Source organism: Emydura macquarii, unplaced genomic scaffold, assembly GCF_026122565.2.
Source record: "Emydura macquarii macquarii isolate MOO-44397 ecotype Brisbane River unplaced genomic scaffold, CSIRO-AGI_Emac_v2 contig_2897, whole genome shotgun sequence".
In the NCBI taxonomy this organism is placed as follows: Eukaryota; Metazoa; Chordata; order Testudines; family Chelidae; genus Emydura; species Emydura macquarii.
The window spans coordinates 32,658,963-32,682,767 of NW_027133034.1; the positions used below are offsets into that span (position 1 = coordinate 32,658,963).

Here is a 23,805-nt window from a genome sequence, read left to right on the forward strand (position 1 = left end):
GAGTTAGAGGGAGAGCACCACCTACTGATTGAATCATCATCACCACCACTTCCTGCAGCTCTTGGAAACCTCTCCATCAATGCAGATTAGGTTGGATTCAGCTGATCTTGCAAGATAATCTGGGAAGGTACAGTTTTAGGGCATACTGTGCCATTTTTCTAAACATCCATTCACGGTTTTGAATATTCAAACTTCAAAGTTATCTTTCAAGGGAAAGCATCTTAAAATAGTATCTTTAGATACTTGTTCTGAACCCTGTAATTTCACCATTAAGACTCATAACTTTCCACACTCCCTTCTTTTCACATGCAGCTATTTAGTTTTTGAAGAAATTTTAAAGGGGGCTATTTTTAGCTCATGCTTATTGCTGCTGACATGCCCCAGGTATCATCAGACCAATGGAAAAACTAATATTAACCTAGCATGCAATAACTGATCTAACTAAGAAGAACTTCTCAATAATCTAGCCTTCAAAAGACCCTTTTGAAATGTTTAATCACAGACTGGATTTTATGAACTGCTTGATCATCTCTAAAAGATGACAGTGTCACATAGAAATGAGAGATGGGAAACTGTCTTTTCAGATCATCTTGTCCTGCCTCCATTTTCTACAGTACAGCACACAGCTTTTTTGTCCAGTCCTGCTTTTAAAGTAACTCAAGCAATGGAGCTGCCATCATTTGTTTTGAAAAATTATTTCCACCCAAGTATAATAGATTTCATTGTTAGGCTAATATCAGGGAGGAGGGGAATGGGAATGCTAAGTTTTTTCTGGTTCTACATAAAAGAAAACTATTGAACAATGTACATTGAATTAGTGAAAAAAATTGGAAAAATTAAAAGGAGCAACTTAAGTGCTATGGTGAGAAGTGCTACAGAAAACACTAATATAGATATAATATAGGTCAAAATCTTCAATGGATTTAATTAGCTATGATACTATTGTTGTTTTAGACATCTTTCACAATTGTCTCTTGACTTAGACCCGCATTTTCCTTCATCAAATCTAAGCAAGTTGCTCTGTCAGAAATACAAAATAATTGAACTAAGGTTTTAAAGAAAATAATCTTACATTGTTTACATTTCCCTGCACTTTTCTTCCCAATCTCATATTCTTTACTTAGTCCTACATATGCTGGGCTTTGCCAGATTGAGCACTATGGTACTCTATCCCTCTCTTTGTACTTGCATCCATTTGCAGAAGGTAGCTCATATTGTGCAGCTTTTCAATCATTGCAGTATTGCATCCTGAAATAGAATGCTAAAAGCATCAGTTCCTAACACTTCTGTTGTGATATTTTTGTGAGAAAAGTAGGTTAATGCACAGTACTACAGAAAAATTATGACCTCCTTGGGTTTTTTCCATGAGGCACTCTAGCTTCTAACACCATTTTCAGAATGCTGGCATGTTTCAGCACTTGTTTCCATGACCTTCGGAGAAATAACTGGTCATCTTGATCAAGCAGGCAAGAATCTTGCAAGAGAGACTAGGTTATAAGGATAGTGTGAAGGGTTTACAACACATGCTGTATTTCACATTTATGTTGGAATATAGACATATTTGAGAAGAATTTTTAAACCAAAGTAACCTAATCAAAATTCATAGTATAAAATTTGTATGCAGTTTCTCTTCTCATTGTTCAGATTGATAATGCCAAAAATATAAGGAGCAATGAACAAAGCTGTAACAATTGTACCAACTGCCCATACACACTGACCAGAGTTTCAAGCCACCATTATAGTGCTGAGGGGTTGGTATACAGTACTACTTTTTCAATGTGTGTGCAGTTTTCAGCTATTAGTTTTTTCATGTGATTTCAGATTTTTCTCCCCTTCAGTTCCAAGTTTACTGCGCATGCAGTACTGCTATATCCTCAAGTTCCTTCCATTTATCTCAACACTCAACCCCCTCCAACTGGGCGTCTTCCCTCTCCACTCAACTGAAACTGCTTCCACTAAGGTCTCTATCAACCTCTTCTTGGCCAAATCTCAGCCCTCTACTTTATCCTTTTCATCCTGGACATCTTTCTGCTTCTTTTGACATTGTGATCATACCCTCCTTCTGAAACTCTTGTCTTTGCATTCCTGATCATGCCCTGAGCCTCCAGTTTATCTTCTTACTTCTCTAGCCTTTCAGTTGACATTTCTGCTGGTGAAGATGAGAAGGGTCTACCACAGTGCTCCACCCTTTGCCCCCTCCTCCTTTTGCTCCACCCAGTTTCCTTGGATGAGCTCATCCACTCATCTTTACACAGATGACTCAGTACCAGCTTAGAAAACTGATTTCTGAGGACAGCAACAGGAGACTCTCAGTTGAGCCTCAGAAATCTGGGTGAACTCCTGAATCCATTGAGGTCACTGAAACTTCCATTGATTTCTGTGCAGCCAAGACCTCAACTTCTGTCACAGCCAGAGTTTGGCAAACTTCACATCACGCTGCAAGTGTTTTGGTTTGATTAGGCTTGCATGCAGTATTCAAGATATGAGCATACCATGGATTTATAGAGAGGTAATATGATATTTTCTATCCCTTTCCTAATGATTCCCAACATTCTGCTAGTTTTTTTGACTGCTGCTGCACATTGAGTGGATGTTTTCAGAGAACTATCCACGATGACTCCAAGAGCTCTTTCCTGAGTAGTAACAGCTAATTTAGACCCCATTATTTTATATGTATAGTTGGGATTATGTTTTCCAATGTGCATTACTTTGCATTTATCCACATTGAATTTCATCTGCCATTTTGTTGCCTAATCAGCCAGTTTTGTGAGATCCCTTTATAACTCTTCACAGTCTGCTTTGGACTTAACTATCTTGAGTAGTTTTGTCTCATCTGCAAATTTTGCCATCTCACTGTTGATCCCTTTTTCCAGATCATTTATGAAAATGTTGAACAGTACTTGTTCCAATATCTACCACTCTCCATTCTGAAAATGGATCATTTATTCCTACCCTTTGTTTCCTGACCAGCTACTGGTCCAGGAGAATTCTGTCCCTCTTATCCCATGACAGCTTACTTTGCTTATGAGCCTTTGGTGAGGGACCTTGTCAAAGGCTTTCTGAAAATCTAAGTATAAGGCAGAAATAGTATTTCTCACATTACCACCCTTATGGCTCTGCTCTGTACTTCTACAAAAAAGACTATGTCCACTCAAAGATTCTTTTTGTACTGATCGATATTAAAAGACATGCAAGATGTAAACTGAGGCTCTATATTCAAGATAACTTGTGAGGATCTCATTTTCATGATTCGGCATTGTTCAGATTTCATTTCAATGCATCTTTGAAGTTTAAACACTAACTAATTTCCCTTGATTTAAACAGGTTATGTTAAAGGCAGATACTGCACCAAGAAAGCCAGAAGACAGCAATGGATTTTATTGGGCTGAAATTTTGCTTTCTTGTAGGTAAAATGTGAGAGCCACTTTATATGCTCTGAAACCTTGACAGAATATCATTGGTTGAGAGGATTCTCAAAGCATCAGGCATTCAATTGTGTATGTACAAAGGCACTGTACAATTGGCATACACTATTACCATGAATGAGCACATACATCTGTTGTTTTCATAAGCAAAGGGACAGTTAGATGCATGCACTGACTTAATCATTCACACTGGCATTTGGCCATGTACATCCCTGCCAGTCTGCATGTGTAGCATACAACTGCAGCAACAGCATGCACAAAAGCATACTTACAATTGCAGATCTGACTTTCTGAAAAATCAGGCCCCAAGAGTCTAAATGCTTCATGCAGTCCCAAGTTAACATAAGACTTAAGTTTTTAAAATCCTTATCTGTTAGTGTCCTCCCATTTTCTGCACATCGAAGCACTACACAACAATACATATTTACATCACCCTTTTATTTTATAGCCAGAAATACAGTTCCATAGGGTAAAATCAATAAATAGTGATGTTTAATCATTAAACATAAAACCCATCTCTCTTTGGCATGACAGTATTCTGTTTGTGAAACTAGAGACTATATAGGAATAGTTTACTTTAGAGATCATTCTTCAATACAATAAGTTTACAGAGGTACAGTTTACTTTAAAATATACATCAGCTGTAAAGATTTCTAACATACCTAAAAAATTAACCAAATCAGTAGAATGCAAACTATCCACAGGCTCTTTACTGTAGCCAACTACAACTGTGGAGTAAGTGAAAGGATGAAAAGAATTCTTGGTTTTCCACAACACACACTCTGCGGGTAGTGCTTCCCATTCATTCTGAAGAAAAATCAGAATTGTGCCAGGAATGACTGATCAATTATAAATTATTTCTATTTCATAGACATGGTGCTTATTTAAATCTTTAACTTCTAAATAACTCACTAACCAAAACCAAGCATGGTTGCACACTGCCTCAGTAATAAGTTGTGCATTTAAAAAAGACAAGAATGAAAAATAGTATTTTTACAAAGGTTAAGTTACATATATTTTCCAAATATATTTAAGTTTGCAGCAGTTAAAATTGCATTTACTGTCATGTTTGAACATGATTTCTTAAGCAACAGATTAAGCCAGTGCATTTCATATAAATTGTTAAATCCAGATTCAGCACTTCAACATCCTCAAACTAATTCAGGCATCTGGATTTTTAATTTTTAAAAGTGTTCGGTACTGCAAATAACTGGAATTTCCAGGGCATTGCTAAAAGTTGTGTGTTTAAACACCTTCCATAAGATATATATGTAATATAAATTGTGATTTAAAAACCAAAAATTTCATTCAATATCACACTTTCTGATGCAGACATTCTAGTCTGTATATTGGAATCTAAAGTGGGTCCTTGTTTTTATGTCAAGACAATGAAAAAAAAACGAACAAAAACAAAATATATTACATTAACTCCTGTTAAAATTTAATGAAAATCTTCACTTCCAGAATGGTTCTTTTTTAAACAAAATATTCCAAATGCTTATTTAACCAAAGTTTTTAAAACAGAGATGGAAAGAAGAAAAGCAACTATTCCCATGTGCAAACTAAAATAATTCAATCATTTTAAAGTAAAAATAAACCTTTGTTCATTTGCATCAGTGAAACTTTTTTCTAGCACAGAACCAGTTTCAAAGTGTTTAAACTGGACTGTTTTAAATAATAGATTCACATTCTTTTCTGTAATGCAACAAATCATTACCATACATACATTTTATTGTAAAGTACAGAAAATGACAAAAGGAGAACTTTATGCTTATCCAACAGCAACTTCCAATAGAAAGCCAAATTAGCAACAACCAAGCAGACACCATCACCAATTTCTGAGTGTCAAATCACTGTAAATACTAGATACCTGTACAAAAGCCTTTTCTTTGTTAAAAAGTGTCCCAAAGAAACGTTCACCAATTGCAGTCAGATTTTTTTCAGAAATTCTCACTCTGAAAAGATTTTTCCCTCCAAATACTTGACATTTTGTGTGTTCAAAATTGTATTCAATAAATAACGTTCTGATAACACTTAGCTGATACAACCACCTACAATGTGGACAGTCATGTACACAGTACAACAGTGGATTTTTGCAGCAATGAAGAAATTACCAGGAGTTGGCTTTAACTTCCACATGGGAGTTCATGTGTTGTTCCTAGCAAACATACGGTCCCCTCTTAGGGTAAGGTGCTGGAGCTGGTATTGTAGCACTTCTGTGTCAGCAGGTTCCTTGATGTTCATTTTGTCTAAATTGAGGTAGTCCAGAGATTTAGAGTGAGCTCTCTTACCTTTGAGAAGACAAAGAGGCAGAGGACCATGAAGTGCCTTGTAGGGTTCATATGGTAAAGCCTTAGTGCATTTATCCCCTGAGCTGGGCATCCGTCTTCTCCTTCTTCCATTTACAGCTGGGATCTCATATGGCTGGTAGTATCTACTTCTAGTTTTGTACAAGCGGGAGGAACGTGTAAGTCCTGAATCAGGTTGTTTAGAGCGCACAGTGGGCACAGCTTCCACTTTATTTTCCTCACTTCCTGTACGCTTCTGGGCTAATTTCAAGAGCTCCTCCCCAGTTGCGAAGCCAACCAAGTAGTTAGAATCCATGTGAAGGATCTGATACCCTGAAACAGTCCGTCGCATAGGTGAGCACGGGGTGCTGGAGCACCGAGGTTTTTCTGCTTCCACTTTGCCTGCGGAACTCACTTCTGCAATAGGTAAGGGAAGAGTAGATAGGGTAGTTCTGGTCTCTCCATTTATGTCAACTTCCATTTTAAATACAACTCTATTCTCCTAAAAATAAAACAGAGCTGAATTAGAAATACACAAAACACTTATGAAACCTTCAGATGAGCAGGATTATCTCAGAAAGCTTACTGTCCCTAAAGCTTACTTGGATCAGAAAATGCAGGCAGTACCTCTATACCCAGTCTCATCTCTCATTCTATAAAGTGTCTTACAACCAGGTATCAAATACACTTCATTTTTGGCTCTTAGAATTATTTGGCCAATTTTAACTAAGATTTCCACAAAAATGTTCTGTTTCAATACAAAAACTTATGCTGTTTTTCTGTAAAAACTGCATTCAATCTATTAAAGTGTAGACAGTTTGTATGGCGCTAGTTTTAACTGGATAAAGCACAATTTAAATACTCTTTCTATTTCCCACACCTGAAATCTTTTAATCCGTTTGTTCTAAAAGTGTTACATTCCCTCTCCTGTAAGGCCATCTTCACAACAACCCCTCATTGCATGTAAGATAATTTCTAGATATGTTCAACCACGAACAGGAAAATACTAAATAATCCTAGTAAATGCTTGAAAAATTTACCCAACAGCTACTAGCACAAGGATTAAACCTATTAGCCAAGTCTCAATATACCCGTGATGTCATGGTGTCCACCTCTCCCTAAGTTTGAAGAAATGAAACAGATGTGTACTAGACCCTGCTGAGAGAGGCCTTTGGGTTGTTTAGAAATTATTAAACCTTCTCTTAGGTTGCCCCAACCTCCCACTCAAAAGATTGAACAACTTTCTCCATGAAAAACAACCACCGCCCAACTCACTCACATGTGATGCAATTATCCAGATAAACCACCAGCATATTTTAATTTACCACATCACAAACATATATAATAGCAATAAAATGCTACTGAACTACATTTCCCAGAATACCACAAACCTAAAGTTAAGATTAACACTCCATGCCAGCCACAGGAAGCACCCAATTACAAGAGACTCCTTCCAGTAAGACCAGGCTAGGTACCAACATTCTAGCTTTTGTTCATCATCTTGGTGCATTTTTTAAAAATACTCCTTTTAAACACATCAGATTGCCCCTCCATCTTCCCTTACTGCACATCCCCTTCACCTCTCAACCCACACTCAGCAGTATTCGTTGTGGATATTTGGTGTAGTAGTATGGTGTATTTGGAGGCAACAGCGTGGTTAAGTGGGTGCTGGAAAGCTGGAATCCTTAGAGCAAAGATGTACGGTTGTGGTGTACAGTAGCGGTAGTGGAAAGGTGTGTGTCTGTGGGTGGAAGGATAGAGGGTATGTACCAGTGAGCAATTAAATTCTCACGTCTTTGCTTTTGTGGTTCTTACACCAATCCTAACTGTTTCAAAGTGTTTTGTTTAATTTTTTTTTTTTTAACGGTTAAGTACTGACTGTCACATCAACATGAAAACCCTTATTTCTTTCTTCATTTCCAGGCTCACCCAGGATTGGAATGATAGCAAGTGGCTGTCTCAGGCAAATAAACTTCCAGTGGTTCACCAAAAAGAAGCCTCCCTTTGTAGCTTTTCAGGTCCTAGGACATGAAAGGGAAACAAGCAGGCAAGCTCCTGAGAAGCACAGTTCTGAACTCCATTACTGAACAGCCGTGGATCTGACAAATTTCCCATAATTTGCCACAAGGGAAAACTATTTTAATCATACTCCATGGGAAGTTTGCTACTGGCCTCCATTCTGAGGCTGAGAAGCTTAGGAGTGGAGAGAATCAGAAATTGCAGTGGGGGAATGAAGCAGTACTGACCAACAAGCATGCATACATCTGGAATCCAACTCCTAAACATCATGAGATTGACTTAAAAAAAAAAAAAAAAAAAAAGCACACAATTAAGAGGAAATTATGTTGTTCAAACATCAGAAGACAGATATAAAAGTAAGGAGAAGCTTTCGCATCACTGATTTGTGCACGACACTTCAAATTCAACATTAAAAGCAAAATATAAGACCCTGTCTACACTTACCGCCAAGATTCAGCGGCAGTCGACGGGAGTTACACAAGCTACGCAAAAAAATTTGCGTAACTCCTGTCGATTTCTCTGCTCCTCTTCTGTGCGCCATCTTCATTGCACTGCGCCGACGGGAACTGCGTTCCCGTTAATGCAGCGTTATGCCACTTGTGAAGGTGGTCTTAGTACGTCTATTTCTGGATCGACTGAGCGGGTCTTCACTGACCGCTCAGTCGATCCAGAGAAATCGATCTGACTGCGGCAAAGTTGCCAATGTCAGTGTAGCCGTAGCCTTAGACTGCCTCATGTTTGTTGGAGGGAGAAAACCACTACTTACCCTCCACTAGGTGATGGAACTGCTATTATAGCCTTCCACATTCCCCTTTCCTATCAATACAGTGGCTCAGTCACCATCTCAGTCTTCTATTCCATTCGTATGCCCCTCTTCCATAGGTCTTCCCTTCCCCCTCATCTCCTGCCCTTCATTTTTCCTCATATACCCCCATCTGTTTCCTGCCCCTCAGATTCTCCTCCACACATTCCATCTTCCCCACCGCCCTCCATATTCTTCTGGACATACTTACTCCCCCAGTTTCCCTTCTTGCCCTTGAATTTTACCTCCCAAACATCAGCTGTTCCTCACAATGCCTCCCTCTGTCTCCTCAGCATATAGGAGGCTGCTGCCAGCTTCCCTAAAAGCAGCCTAGTTCATTGCCATTGGGATCAATGCAAGGCAGTGACCATCTTTGCTAAGAGCAGCCAAAGCTTCCTCCTGCACAAACTGTAAAGAATTAGAGGCCGTTAGTCCTATGTGAACAACAATGGGATATAGTAGCCATTTTGAAGCTTTTTCTTCATGAGTTTCTCTAGAGGAGATTTTACTCACCAGCCCTTGACAAATAAACTTGCAGTTATGAAGAGAAAGTGACAAATTCTTTTAACGCTAAACACTTCTTTTCATAAGCTGCCCATAGCACTAGATCTATTCAAGATTAATCTCTACCAATTTTGTGTTGACTTAAACTGTTGTTTTAAAGACACAATGACAAAAAAACATGAGAACCATGATAAATTTCAGCCAAAATCCAAAATTTGAAACATTTCCTATTAAAAGGATATTATACAAAAATCTAGCAAACACAACACAGAAGATTCAAAGGGCATAAAAACAAATACTGACATTTCAATCTGAAAAGCCACCTACACGAAATAAAAATAGGAATTGATGCCCCATTTTAAGCTTGTTTAAAAGTGTAATGTAATCATGGAGTCAACCCTATTAACAATGGAAGTGATTGGCGTTTCCTATCCAATGCATCCTTACCACCCTATCTAAGCACCAAGACAATACAAACAGGAAAGAACGCTGAACCGTTACAGTCAGCGGCATTCATGCCTTACAGTTCTTCATGTTAAAGGATAATTTCTATAACATCAAGACCAAGTTTACTGGAGGAGCAGTACGGGAAAGCTTGCACTGAAACTTCTGGCCATCCTAGGCCTCCAGCCAGAGAACTTCATTATCTAGCAGTCCAGATCTTTAACTTTGATGTTTTATCTTCCCTATCATAAAACAATGCTATACTTAGAATTTTTTTTTAATAATATCTTTTAGAAAGATTCAGCACTTTTCTTAAAAGATACTGCACAAGGTGTGAAAAATACTAAAGCAATTAATTCCAAACATTCCTGCATTATTTCATGTTCATATAAGTGATTAAAACCACCAAAAATCACTTTATGTACTGGTGTTTTTACACCTTCTCTAAAAAATGTAAATCATTTGTCTAAAATAAACAAAGAAAACCTTTATACTTAAACCCAGAAGGCTAGAAATCAAACAAAACAAAAAAGGTTTTATTACATCAAATGCTCTTCCACTATTAAGTTTAATTCACTTCAGTTCAAAACGTGGTGTCTCCTGCTTAAAAAAAAATCAGCATCCTAGAGAAAGTTCAACTGGGGAAACATGAAAGACCAGGATGGTCTCTGTGGGAACAATGAAGTCTCTCGAGGGCCAAAAGTGGCAGCAAAGGGAGTACAGACAAGAAAATCCCAAAACCATCAGTGTTCCAAGTCTTGCACTGAAGTTTCAAACTGCAACACAATGTGCACTGTGTCTGTATGATATAATGAAAAAGCTCTAAGAAATGGATTGCAAAGGAACTGGGAAACATTTGAAAGGAACAGGTAGTATCTGAAAAAGTAGAGTGGGTATGTCTGAATGGAAGAACTGGGGCTAGATGAATATTAGAAGCTTCACAGGTTTGGAAATGCTAATTACTGAAAGGAAAAATCCTGTTGTTAAGGACCAGCACTGAAACTCAGGAGATGTGTTCAGCTCGCACAGACTCCATGTGATATTTTGAGCAGGTCACTTAGTTTCACTGTGCCTTATTTTCCCTATGTTAAAAAAGTAAGGATAATATTTTTCCCTCTCAGAAGGAATGATTTGCTCCTCATTAATATTAATGTTTGTGAGGTGCTCAGATTCTGTAGTGATAGGGAATCACAAGTACCCGGAATCTAGATAGTGCAAAAAAGAGTTTGGCAACATAAGCAAAGTTTCCTTACAATTAGAAGAGTTCCAGAGGTGTAGCCGTGTTAGTCTGTATACAGCAAAAACAACGAGAGTTCTGTAGCACTTTAAAGACTAACATTTAATTTCAGCAGGCATAAGCTTTCATGGGCTTCGAATTCTACCAACTGCATCTGAGGAAGTGGGCTGAAGCCCACGAAAGCTTATGCCTGCTGAAATTAAATGTTAGTCTTTAAAGTGCTACAGAACTCTCGTTGTTTTTCCTTACAATGCTTTTCAAGCCAGATGACTTCAGGCAGCGTGAGGGGTTATCTGCCACTAGCTGATTCATTAAGAGTCTACTGGTTAGATAATTCTAATCTTTACCAGTATTGACTAGGGTGAAGAAGGTGATAGTGGAAGTAGCCAGCGACCAGGGCTCATGGTTCTGATCACCCTCAATTCTCAATTAATTCATAAATGTCTGAGCATACATAGCACGTTGCAGGAATTTAGCAACACTTTGCTGGATGGAACCATGTATCAGTTTGCCAAGTCTTCCTGCCATTCTTTGAAGGTAAGCTTTTACACACTGGTCCTCAAACTTTTAACAGGATGTCCCCCTTTCCCTCGTCCACACCCGCCCCCCTCAAGAGCCAGGGCAGGGAGTGGGGCCATGGCTGGGGGCCAAGGCTGGGGCAGGAGCCATGGCTGGGAGCCAGGGACCAAGGCTGGGGAGATCTGGGGCCCAGAGCAGAGCCAGAAGCGGAAGCATGACCAGAGCCAAGGGGCCCTGGGGCCAAGAGCACAACTGGGGCCAAGGCTGGAGCCGGTAGCAGAGCCAGGGACCGAGGCCAGGCCTAGGAGCAGAGCCACAGCTGGGAGCAGGGCCCAAGTTGGGGCTGAAGCAGGACTGGCCTGGGTGGCACTCCCTCCTCCCCGTGGGAACTGCCCCCCCCCCCCGAATGTTCCTCCACACTCCCCTAAGGGGGGGTGCGCCCCACCATTTGGGGGCCTCTATTTTTATACTGAGGCAAAGAAAAATATTGAAGAAATGTGCCTGGTTAGTGTTTCTCAATATGCATTTTGATACTGAAGAAGACTTCTCAGAGCCCAGGTCCTCAGTGATGGCTGACATGTCACAATACACTGTATGGAAGCAATTCCAATTCAGAGTTTAGAATTAAGACTTCACTGCAAAAATCAAACACGAGGAAGGTGAACAAGATCAAACAAGCTCTTCGCTGATCTAAGCCAATTCTTCAGACGTGGTAAAGCATTACGGAAGACATACAGAAAAGGTAAATGGATTTATGCTTAATATATACTTAAATTCTCTCCATCTGCAAGTCATTTATTTAATTAAAATAATTTTACAACATCTTTATAAATTATGAATAATTTAACTACCACTTAATTGAAACTAGGCTTCACAAATTTAGAAAAAAAAAACAAAAAACCAAACAATAATGCAGATGGAAACTCCCATCAGTTTTAAACTTGATGTGGAACTTTTACTTTATGTACAGGTTGATTTTTTTTTTTTTTTAAATACATTGTTTATTCCTCTAAAGCTAACAAAAATGGTTTATAGTCTGTATCAATGAACCAATGTTGTTTGTGTGTCTTCTACTTCTTTACAAAGCCACTAAAATATCAGGATGCTTCAGGAATAGTTCTTTGGTATTTGTTTTTCGCTTGCAACACTGTTAGTTGTCTTCCCATGATAGCCAATTGCAAATAAATAATCAGTTTGGTTTATACCAAAGCCTGGATTTAGTAATCTTATGGGCATGCTGCAAAGTCGTCTTCTCTCACAGGAATATGGGAAAGATTTGGTCCTTAAGGCTTCTCTATACATAGTGTTAAATCATTTTAATATCTGTTTAGAAATCAGTGCACAACTCATGGTGGGGAGGTAGTTATATCGGTATAAAAGTGCTTACCTCTATACAGTTTATTTCTGTAAATGGACTCTGTCCACATTTGTGCTGATTTAATTACATCTGTTCTAAACAGTTAAAACTGATATAAAAGTGAGTATAGACCAGGCCTTAGATTGCAGATTGGTATTATAAAAGTTAAATTAGTTGGAGCCACACGTTGGTTTGTTTGTGCAATCTGTAATCTGATATTTAGCAAAACAACTGAAATTTCTATTGATGACTAACAGAGAAGGGTATGTCTACACTGCGGAGTGAAGTCGATTTAATTTCAGTCGACTTTCACGCATCAAACTTATGAAGTCGGAGGAGCATGATCACACCACGCACACTGCGTCGGGGGTTTGCATCCCCACCAGGAACACTTGCATCGATAATCAAAGCAGTGCACTGTGGGTAGTTATCCCACAGTGCAACTATGCATGGTGCCTTTTGGGGAGGTTGTCATCCTCCCATGATGCAATGTTCTCCCCTTCCCCCGTTGTCCAAAACAAACGGGTGAATTTTTGCACCATTTTTCCAAACCCGTCTCTGCCACGAGCACACCTTATCCTGCAGTATTTTCAAGGCAGAGACAGGAGCTGCAGCATAGAAAATTGTGATGTAACTGAAGGCACCCTGCTACGAGCCACAGAATGAAACAATTCCCATTTGCTGCATGCTGTCAGGCACCGTCTTCAGTCGGTGGAGCGCCGCTTCTGGATTGCCGAGTACCTACATGAAAGTTTCCTGGAGATATCCATGGAGGAGTCTTGGAGCATCCCTGTGCACATAAATAGTCTGTTCAGGGGATAACTCTCTGCTTAAGTGAGCCAATACCCAGGAAGCCCATCCCCACAAACACAGAATCCTTTAATAAGAAGCTGGACTGGAGCTATAACCACAGAAATACAATTTGCTATATACACTCACCAGATGTGCCTTTCCCGGCATCTAGCTCAGTCACATTCTCCTGCATCCTGCTGGGCTGCTCTGGGGCAACAAACAGATCCTAAAGCTCTCAGAATGGATACCCTGTTCACCTGTCCCCTACTCTTCTCCCCCTCCGCTTCCTCATCCAGAGTCTTCCTCATTCATCCTGGACTGGGATTTTACAGAGGTATCTATGCTACGTGGTGGTACAGTGGTGGGGTCGCATGCAGCTTCTTATAAAAGCAGCATGTCTTTGGCAATGAGCCAGAACAACTGTTCACCTCCCTAGTTTTCTGATATGCCTCCCTGAGCTCTTTGATTTTAACGTGGCACTGCTGCGCGTCCCTGTTGTGGCCCTTCTCCACCAAGCAATATCTTCTCGTAGATATCCACATTTATTTTGCTGGCTCGGATCTGAGCCAGAACAGACTCCTCAGGTTGATTCCATGCTGGAGCGCATTTGGGGCGTGCAGTCGCCATGAGCAGTTCAGCTACAAAGCTCTCTCCACACTGACCAAACAGGAAATGGGAATTCAAAATTTCCCGGGGCTTCATGGGTGGGGCTGTTTCCTGTGCACATGGCTGGGGTGCAGCAGAGTGCGAATGTCCAGAGCAGTCACAACAGAGGCCAATGATGTCGATTTATGTTGCACTCTGCCTACAGTGATGCTCATTTGATCCATACAATTTGATTTCAGCACTAGGCCACTTGCAGAGGTGGTTTTATTAAGTTGAATTTTACCGCGATTTATGTCGGCAGAACTGACATGCCAATGGAGACGCATGCTTTATGTGGTCGATGGAAGCTGCATTCCATCAGCCTACATTGTCAGTGTAGACCACGCCAAAGTTACTGCTGTTTGTTTCAAAGTGAGAGGCCTAATGCTTGGGAAAGACCCTGGAGAAAACAAAACAAACAGTCCTTTGCACTTATAGCACCTTTCACCTGATGATTTCAGAACACTTTATGAAAGGTGGCAAAGTAGCAGTATTTTACAGAGAAACTGAGGCACGTAGATTAATGACAGACTAAGTTAATGTGTAAGAGAGTGATCCAATCAGGAATAGAGCCCTGGTCTGACCCCTAGTCACTTTGCTCTAACTGCTACCTATGGTGATTTTAAAAGATTATTAAAAATCATTTATTTTGTTACATGTATAGTTTTGTCTTTGTCCTCCCAACCCCTGCACCAACTCCTACTTCCACCCCCCCTCCCCTTTTGTTATATGGATGATCCAGGATCAAAACTGAAAATCGACTGATGATTGCTCTGGTTCCCTGACTTTGTAACTGACACATTGCTGACTGGTTGAGAAGTAGCACCTCCACTGAGATAATTGTTCATTTAACTCAGAACAACAATAAGATCAACAAACCTTCTCAAATTTTCTCTATTTTGTTTCTGGTTTTTTGTAATGAATGTTAGATATCTGTGCTTCAACCCTAAAACAGGTCCTTATAATCACACTCTCAGACTCAGCACATTTATCTGGTTTCCAAAAACAATAATAAAACCAAATAGCCTTTACATGTTTTGCTTTCTGGACACTAATCCGGCAGCTGTCTTTTAGTGCTCATGTAGGATCATGAAGACATCTTTCTGACTCATTCAGTTCTTTAATTGGAACCAAAGACACAGATGAAGCGGGGTGATTCACAGAAGGTACCATAGTCAGTACACGCCAAGTCAGTACAAAAAGCTAAACCAGTGTTCAGAAATCTTTTCAATTTGGCCCAAACCCCGACAGGCAATTTGTTCAAAAAAAGATCCAGGCCAAGGAGTCAACTGAATCAGATAAAGAAATTAAAGAGAAATACATCAGTAACAATTTTACACTCCATGAACCTACCACTTCACTTTGGTATGTGTGCTTTTAAGAACATCCTGAAAAAAGGAATGTGTGTGTAATATACTGTAAAAGTACGGACACAGAAGGGGAGATGTCATTCTTTATTCATTTATTTTAACATTTCAAGTGCATTATATAAAAATTATATATATATCATATGAACTTTATTGCTACTGAACTTCACAAAAGATTGTAGCAAAGTTACTTTGGTATGTTTTACACACGTGGCTGCGACAACTGAAGGTCAAAGTAGCCCGGACACATACTGCATGTGGACACTCTCTGCAAAATACTGTAATCTTGTCAAGGAAATAGTGGCCTTACATATTTGTTAAATGAGAAAACAAAGTGCAGATTGTGCTCTTTATAATCTTTAAAATGCATTTGTGTGTGTGTAATACTTTGTATATGTATGATTGTGATTATATATATATTACATGCAAAGTATGACATGGAAATTCCAGCTTGTTTTGATGTCATTAAATCCCCTGATGTAATTATAAACTTACATAACAATTGTTTATTTTTGTCTAAAAGGATTATTTCCATTATAGAGCTCAGTAAGTATCCTGTAATACACACAAGGCAAAGCCGAAACACATAGCTGAAAGAAATAAAACTCACCCAAAATAAACCCACAAGAGATGTCAAAGTACAACTTCCAGAGGATCTTGGGAGGAAGCAGGCATACCAAATTTTCCTGCTTGGTTCCAAATCCTACAGACCAAATATAAACATTTCTCAAAAATAGATACAATTGAAACCAAACAAATAACTAATTGAGGAATTATATTTTTCAATGCCACTGAGATGATAAAGGCTAATAATTATTAATTTAATGCAACAAATTATAGTGCTGAATACTCTATTCATGCAAATCTGTAACCAGCCAAATTAAGCTTCAAATATTTCTTCACCCTCAGAGTAAGAGGCACTATAACTTAGTTTCAATTTATATTTTGTTTTAGGATCCTATTTAAAACTTAAGAATACAACTATTAAATTAGGACAGATGGTGGTGAAGTGCAAAGTAAAAATTTTCATAGTATGCAGCTAAGCTGCAATAAGTGATTTGTTTATACTTATGACTCAGAAGCCAAAAGTAATATTCAGAGGTGCTTGAACCAAAATTAAAAACAGCACAGGATGACATAAAAGTGGACATTAACATACCAGTACTGTATTCACTTATTTTCTAACATAATCCCTAATGTTGATAAATCTATACTGTCATTAGGAATTCTTCTGACTATCAGTACACAGATTCTGTAAGAACATCTTGTGTTGCAGATCACAGTAAGCTTAACATTCCAAGATCCTCTTCAAGAAAAATATCTACCCAGAAATGAACCTCTCACAGGTGGTAAAGGTGGGAGGAAATACACAACATTTCTATTATCTTATCAAAAGGGAAACACACCCTTCCAGCATCAGAGGCTATTGGTATAAGAGTCTCAATCTTTGAGAAAATGGACTCCAAAGAATTGAAATGAAGTATCCAACAGCAGATGGGATCCACAATTGTCAGACATCTCTTTCCTAAACAGGCAGACCCTGTGTTCAGGGGGAGGAAGGGGTAGGGTAGGGAATATCACAGGACTATTAAACAAGAGAAGACTCCAGAGGTAAAAATATCCATACATTGCACACATTCTTGACCAATTAACAATTGTTCCTAACAGAGAGAAATAGAGACAAAACATTCGGAAAAAATAAACAGCTTAGAAGAAAAACTGAAATGTTGTCTTATGAAAGAAAAAAAATATTCAGATCGGAAAGAAATAAAATATAACACAGAGAACTTTGCAACAAGAGGCATAGAGACTAGTGTCATGTCATGCTGCCTTATATTCACGTCTAGAGGCTACCAAGGATGGGAAAAATCTGAAGAAGAAGAAGAAGAAGAAGAAAAAGAGAAGCCTTCTGAGAGCAAAGTCCCAGATGGTTGGGTGCCAATCAAAAGATGGAACTGAAGTCAAACTGAACAACTTAGTATACAAGTGCAAGAATGTATCAAGAGCTGTAAAGTACTAATATCAACATGAGAAGTAAAAATGGCAGCTCTCAAAAGGCCAGACAAGTTGCAGTTACAGATGAAGTAGCAAAACCCTTTAAAGAAATAAAGTGGAAAGTTGCCCTGAATGACTGAATCATAATAAAGGACAATGGCGCATCAGTTACAAGGTGATTCAGACAAATACTAGGAAAGACAGAATGCTTGTCAAAAGAGGACCCCCAAGATATTCAAAACAACCTGTAACAGAAGACTCCAACAAAACAAAACAAAAAAATCACACTTATTACTAATTATCAGCCTGCCCCCTCTTCAAGGACAAAATTTAACAAGATGCTGTAAATAGAAAACAAAGATAGCCCAGAGAAGTATGTCATAAATGTGCCGAGAATCACAAATGTTACTGAGGAATTAGAATTGACACATGCAACAACCAGCTCATCCTGTAGATGTGACAGCCAGTGGACGAGAATGGCACGACTGAGCATATGCCTTATATGGACACAGAGGCTTGGGACTTCAAATGTAGTTTTGGACAAATGCATTTTGTATGACTAGGCTAAATGAGTAAACTTGCACGAGTAGCCATTGAAAACAGTGAAAAGAGACAGATCAGATAGAAGGCCGTTGAACTTTTAATAAGTCCTTGGGAAACAATTTAAGAAAATCCAATATTCTCCTCATAATATTTTCATGCATTACTACATAATATTCACAAATAAAGTGTTTGACAAATTTAACTTTTCTTGAAGATTTACAAGATCCTTTAAATGGCATTACAGCCTTCTTGCTACATTGAAATATCTTTTAACAATTCAGAAAAAAATCGCCCTGCATTTGCTAATAAAACAATGTTACCAACCATGACAAGGACATTCCTATTTGATACAGTTATAAGTGGTGCTTACTGAATGACTGGGAGCTCTGATTGTGACAAATGAAAATTGTTGTAAAATTTATTTCCCAACATTGCTAATAACTCAGATTATTAAAAATGATACTTTATTAATTTGCATTGTCACTTCCATGCAAAAAGTAAACAGTGTAAGTTGCCTTTTCACTATAGTCCCTTTCACTTGAAGAATAACATCTTGAATGTTTTGCTTTCAAACATGTTTATTGTTCAAAAAGAACTAAACTAACTTCTAAAGCTTTTTTTCACATTTTAAATTTTGGAATACCTAATTTTCCCAAACTTCCAGCAATAAAGACTTCAGTTACACTGTTAAAAAAAACTTAGAATTAGAAAAATAATGAAAAAATATTTATACATATCACAAAATTCATTAAATTATTCTACAAATATTTTTTCATGATCTTCAGATAATACAACTCTCCTTAAATGTAACCTCCCCCACTACTTTATTAGTTTGACCTATATAGTTTCACTTATATAGCAGAACAATAGATACATGTTTGTTATTATGGTGTATGCTAATGTACCTTGAAATACAGGTCTATAGATTTTTCAATGTGTCATTTCTGAAACAATACTATCCTCAGCTCAACCACTACATCAGAGGACAGCCACTCAAAAGAAACACTATTTACTGCAACTCAGAATGGAATTATATAACTAAGTCCCTAGGTCATGTTATTCAAAATTATTGCTAATGTTAAATGAATAGCAATTTACCTTGTGACATGAAACATTCCAGTTAAAAAGCAACATTAAAAAGCAAAATTTTCCTTCTGGTGGGAACATAAGGGGAAACTCAAAGGTCCCAATGCTTTGTTGGTGGGGTGTGCGTCCAGGTCAGTTACCCTATTCCAATTTCAAATAGATTTCTGCCTCAGTAGACTCATAATCTGTGGGTACATAATCCTTTTAATTTTGCATCTTTTTAAACACATTCCCATATGCTAACAAATGCTGAAAGCAATAAATGCTCTTTACTCATTTATACAAGTGTAATGTGAGTTCAAAATAAAAGACTATTAAAAGCCAAATCACACTTGTTTATACACCAGACTTGCCTAAAATTTACCGCTAATGTCACCACACTACTGAACTGAGTATTAGCAGTCAGTCAGTCCATCCATCTTTATTGTAAAAGCAAGTGTCTGTGTCTGATTGTTTAAGCCTGTTGGCTAAGTAAGCAGCATATGGCTGCTCAAAGGAGAAAAGATAAAAAGAGCCATGCTACAATACCAGTAGTGCTATGCAAGAATTTAATTTCAGTGATCCAATAACTGTTGTAAATGCTGTTGCCTCATATCCTCCTTCCATCTCAAAATGATTGAGAAGTACCACCTTCCATACTTATTAACCTCATAACCCCTCCTAGTCTAGCAAAACACACAGACCAAACTATAATCCAGCAAAACAGTTGAGCAGCTAAGTGAGCAGAGTGAATGCTTTAAAATGCACCAAGAACAGCACTGTACATGACACTGGAAAAGGACAAGAAATCACATTAGAGAAGGGGACACTGATTTACATACGCTTCCCCAGAGGGGGGAAAAAAAGGGTGTCTTTTTCATCATGGTGAAGAAGATATAGAGCATCTGCAAGTCTGATTTTCAGCTCCCCTGTAAGTAACTCATATTCCCCTTCTGAGGTGAATCACTGATCTCTCTCACTCTCACACACTACATAGAGTCCCACTGTGTTCAACCGATGGCAGAACAGAAGACATTCAACCACTGCCAGAGGGCATCAGCACATCAATCAGCCTACCTTTGCAATTATTAATCAAATGTTTCCTAATCATATCTGTAGAACAGTTGTTCTCTATGCTTAATTCACTACCACATGCATCTATTCAAATATATACACATAACTAGGTAAGTGTCTGCTCAAGGTGAGGTTATACAAGTAATCACAACCACGTATATATCAGTAAACGTCACATGCATTAAACACATGTGCCTATATATTGAACAGATGCAATGGTAAATAAACATGTCTGCACACAAGTAGAGTGTGAACTTAGGCTATAAAAAACAGAAACTATATATAATAAGCTCTTATCGGCAGGAGTATTGTTTTCCTACATGTTTGTTGAGCACTTGGAACAATATGCCCCATACCCTGGTCAGAACCTTTGGGCACTAATACAGTATAAATAACACGTGGAGGGAGGGGGGCAAAGCAAGCCTGACAGACACATTACTCTGTCCAATCAGAAGCAGCTTGTCAACTAACATATTCTACTATGTAAATGATTGGGGGGGAAGGGAGGGTGGACTGTTGCATACATGCCCTAGATGTGTGCCATATAGATGCTGTACAAGGTGCACCATGTATCTCAACTCACAATGTGTGTTAAAGTTAAATGCAGAATATAAATTCTAAACTCAACTATCTTAAGGTAAGATAACCTATAGAAATATGAATAATGGTGAACTTCATGATTTCTAGACAACAGTCCGAGGTTGGTGTTCAGAGTCTGGATTTGAGTGCAATGTTTACGACAAACTGGATGATACACATTGAAAATGTGAAAAGGAAAAGGAATGTCGTGAAAATGGAACGGAATTTGTCATGAGACCACAGAGTCTGGCTATGTACATATTGACAGCAGCAAATTCGCTGTCAGATCGATTTTTCTGGTTCGATTGAGCGGCAGTGAAGACACACTCAATCAATCCAGAAGTCGATCTAATAAAACCACCTCTCCAAAAAACACAGTGCAATGGAGACAGCGTGGCATATCGTGGCTCTCCAGCGCCCGGGGGCGCGTTTCCCGCTCTCCTCCATCCCCCCCGCTGTGGGGGTGGTGGGTGCAGCAGCAGTGATGTACCAAGGAGGCCAGGCACCTGGCCATCCTCAGAGGACCTGCCCCCCCACTGACATCCCCAGCGGCCACGCCAACCTGGCCCGCAGCTTCCTTGTTGCGCCCAGTGGCAGAGAGGACAGGAAGCGGTCAGCGGAGAGGCCGGTCACAAACTCTGTCAGTCAGTTTTTGGCATTACACTTGGTCGGCACGGCCAACAGGGATGTTGGGGGGGAGGGGCAGTTCTTTCCAGGAGGGCCTGGCCAGCACCCCCATGCCAGTGCCCGGGGGCATGGCCCCCTCCACAGTACACTACTGCGCAGAAGGGAAGTTACGAAGTCAACAGGAGTTCCACAAGCTACGCAGAGTAGCTTGCGTAACTCTCATCAACTGCTGCCGAATTTTGCTGGCAGTGTAGACCTGCCCTCTGTGTTTGTGTATCTGAGCACTAAAAATGTGTGTAGTAAAACCTGAGAGTCAAAGCTAGTGCTAAGTTTACTGATAATTTCTTAGGTTTTTAGTGATTACATTGATAGGAAATGCACTTCAGCATCCTTAATTAAGTTAACATTTTTAATGTGAACATTTCCCAGGTTTCTGAAGATGTATGAGTGTAGATATCTATGTTAAATAGATTATTTCCCTCCTAAACCGTCTCTAAAGCCCCACACCTCTGTAATGCCCCTCCATTATCCAGCCCCTATCCCAGATTCTTATCTCAATGCATTTTTTCAAAAGTTCATATAGATTAACCGAGGGAAGCTACCCCCTATATGAGGGAAATGGGGGTAGTTTGGGGGTAGGGGGAGGGAGGCAAAGCAGGCCTGGAGAGAAACTCCACTTTGACATAGAACATGGCATAAAGGAGCTCATCTCCAGCCCCACTTTGCCCCTCATGCTATCCACAAAACAGGTGGGGGATGCAAGGAGAAGCAGTGGTGGGTGGAAGAAGAGAGGTAAAGTGCACGCATGTGCCATACATGGCTTGGAGCTGAAAGTGGAGTCCCATCTCTATTGGCAGAGGCACCAAGGGCTCCCAGCTGACAGCAATACTGCCCAGGATGCTGAGGGACCACCAACTACTCTTGCACTACACATATCGATTAGGCTCCCTCTCCAACCCCGCCCCTGCACAACCCCACTTCAAGCACCTCATGTCCTCTACCGCCCAGAGTAATTCCATGGTTCAAGGGTGATGGAAGCGCATCAGAGAAGCAGCTGGACAGCTTTAGAGAACTAGAATAGCTGGCAGAATTTAACAGTCCCACTGGCTTTTCTTACTGGAGCTAAATTAGGTTTAGAATAAAAGTATTAGCTCTTTCTGCTCAAGATTAGAAGTGTTAAACTGTCCCCGACCCCTGAGGTCTAGTGAAAACGTATCTAAACAAGCATTTGAAGTTTGGAGCTTGTTGTACTGTGGCTATTTAGCTACAGGCACCTAATGCCCGGCCACCATGTCACAGACACTGCGATCCCTGTTTTGTGTCACTGCACATGTATGTACATGCCAGACACTCTGCATCTTCTCTTGCTCAGCGGAAATCCCTCAAGCCACCAACATTCTACAGTGCCCACACACGGTACAACACATCACCGCGTATACCTGCCCCCCCAAGGGCAATACAACCCGCACACTGCACAGTACACCGCTGTGCGCGCACCCCCACCCTCATATTTCAGAGAGACGCTACCCTGCACACTACAGCACTGCCTACATACCCCGGTGACCCTGATCACTGCACAAGACAGCCTCCACGCCAGTGCTGTTCAGTGAACCCCCTCCAGCCCCACGCGCCCCCGGGGCTATGTGCGCCACCGCGAGGCGCTCCGCCGAGCAGGCCCTCACCCCACGCACGCGCCATTTGTAGCACACGCCAGCTGGAAGGGAACACGTGCCCCCTGACTCAATGCCAATGTCGTGCCAAACAGATGCAGAAGCGCAGCCCTGCCCACGCACGATACGGGCCCCAGGCAAAGCTCACGCTCCGCACCCCGGGGACAGAGGCGTCACTCACTCTCTCTCTCACACACACACACACACACCATGGCTCGGCGCGCGCACAGAGCCCTGCGCCCCGCAGCTCACGCCCAGCGCGCAGGCAGCACCGCACCTGCTCCAGAGCGGCTGCAGCGCCCCAGCCAGCGCGGCCTGCGTGCAGCGGCTTCCCCCGCTCTAGAGCCAGGTCCCCACCCTCGGCACCGGGGCGGCGGCAGCGGCAGAGAGGGCGCCCTCCCTGCACCGGCGGGGAGAAAGAAGCCGGCCCGGCTGCAGCGGGCTGGGCCTGCCTTGCTCCGGCTGCTCAGCGAGCGCGAGTCCTACCTGCGATCCAGGGCGCTGGGGCTCGGCTGGCAGGCAGCGGCACTGGGGATTGGGAAGAAGCAGGCGGCGAGCGCGGTCAAGAGCCAGAGCGACGCACAGAGAAAGAGAGAGAGAGAGAGAGAGAGAGACGCCGCCCCGCCCCTAGAAGATCACACGGGCCCGGGGCGGGGACTCAGGAGGGGCGGGCTGAGCGCCAGCTGGCTGCGCTGCGCGGCGGGGTTCTTCCCTCTCCTGTGACTCCCGGCGCTTCAGAGGTAGCTGCTGCCCTGGAAGTCCATAGGGGTGCCCTGCACACACTGCCAGGCCCGCTTTCCAGTCTCTGTGGGCTCAGGATCATGCTGGATGGCCTGGTTTAATACCTCCGAGG

General features: G+C 40.8%; 1 protein-coding gene across 3 annotated transcripts; it reads right to left on the reverse strand.

The window, feature by feature from the left end:
- Positions 1-3,373: 3,373 nt before the first annotated feature.
- MACIR (macrophage immunometabolism regulator) lies at positions 3,374-23,552 on the reverse strand. Of its 3 annotated transcripts, XR_010923928.1 has the most exons (4): positions 23,439-23,543; positions 19,036-19,208; positions 16,010-16,102; positions 14,918-15,321 (listed from the first exon to the last, which is right to left on the reverse strand). XR_010923928.1 is itself a non-coding variant. In XM_067568979.1 (2 exons), the coding sequence occupies exon 2, from the start codon at positions 6,192-6,194 to the stop codon at positions 5,571-5,573; it is 624 nt and encodes a 207-aa protein (XP_067425080.1). In that variant the 5' UTR covers positions 6,195-6,215; positions 23,439-23,544; the 3' UTR covers positions 3,374-5,570. The 3 variants fall into 3 exon arrangements, 1 of the variants encoding a protein (XP_067425080.1); XR_010923929.1 differs by lacking the exon at positions 19,036-19,208 and having other exon boundaries at positions 23,439-23,552; XM_067568979.1 differs by lacking the exons at positions 14,918-15,321; positions 16,010-16,102; positions 19,036-19,208 and adding an exon at positions 3,374-6,215 and having other exon boundaries at positions 23,439-23,544.
- Positions 23,553-23,805: the final 253 nt, after the last annotated feature.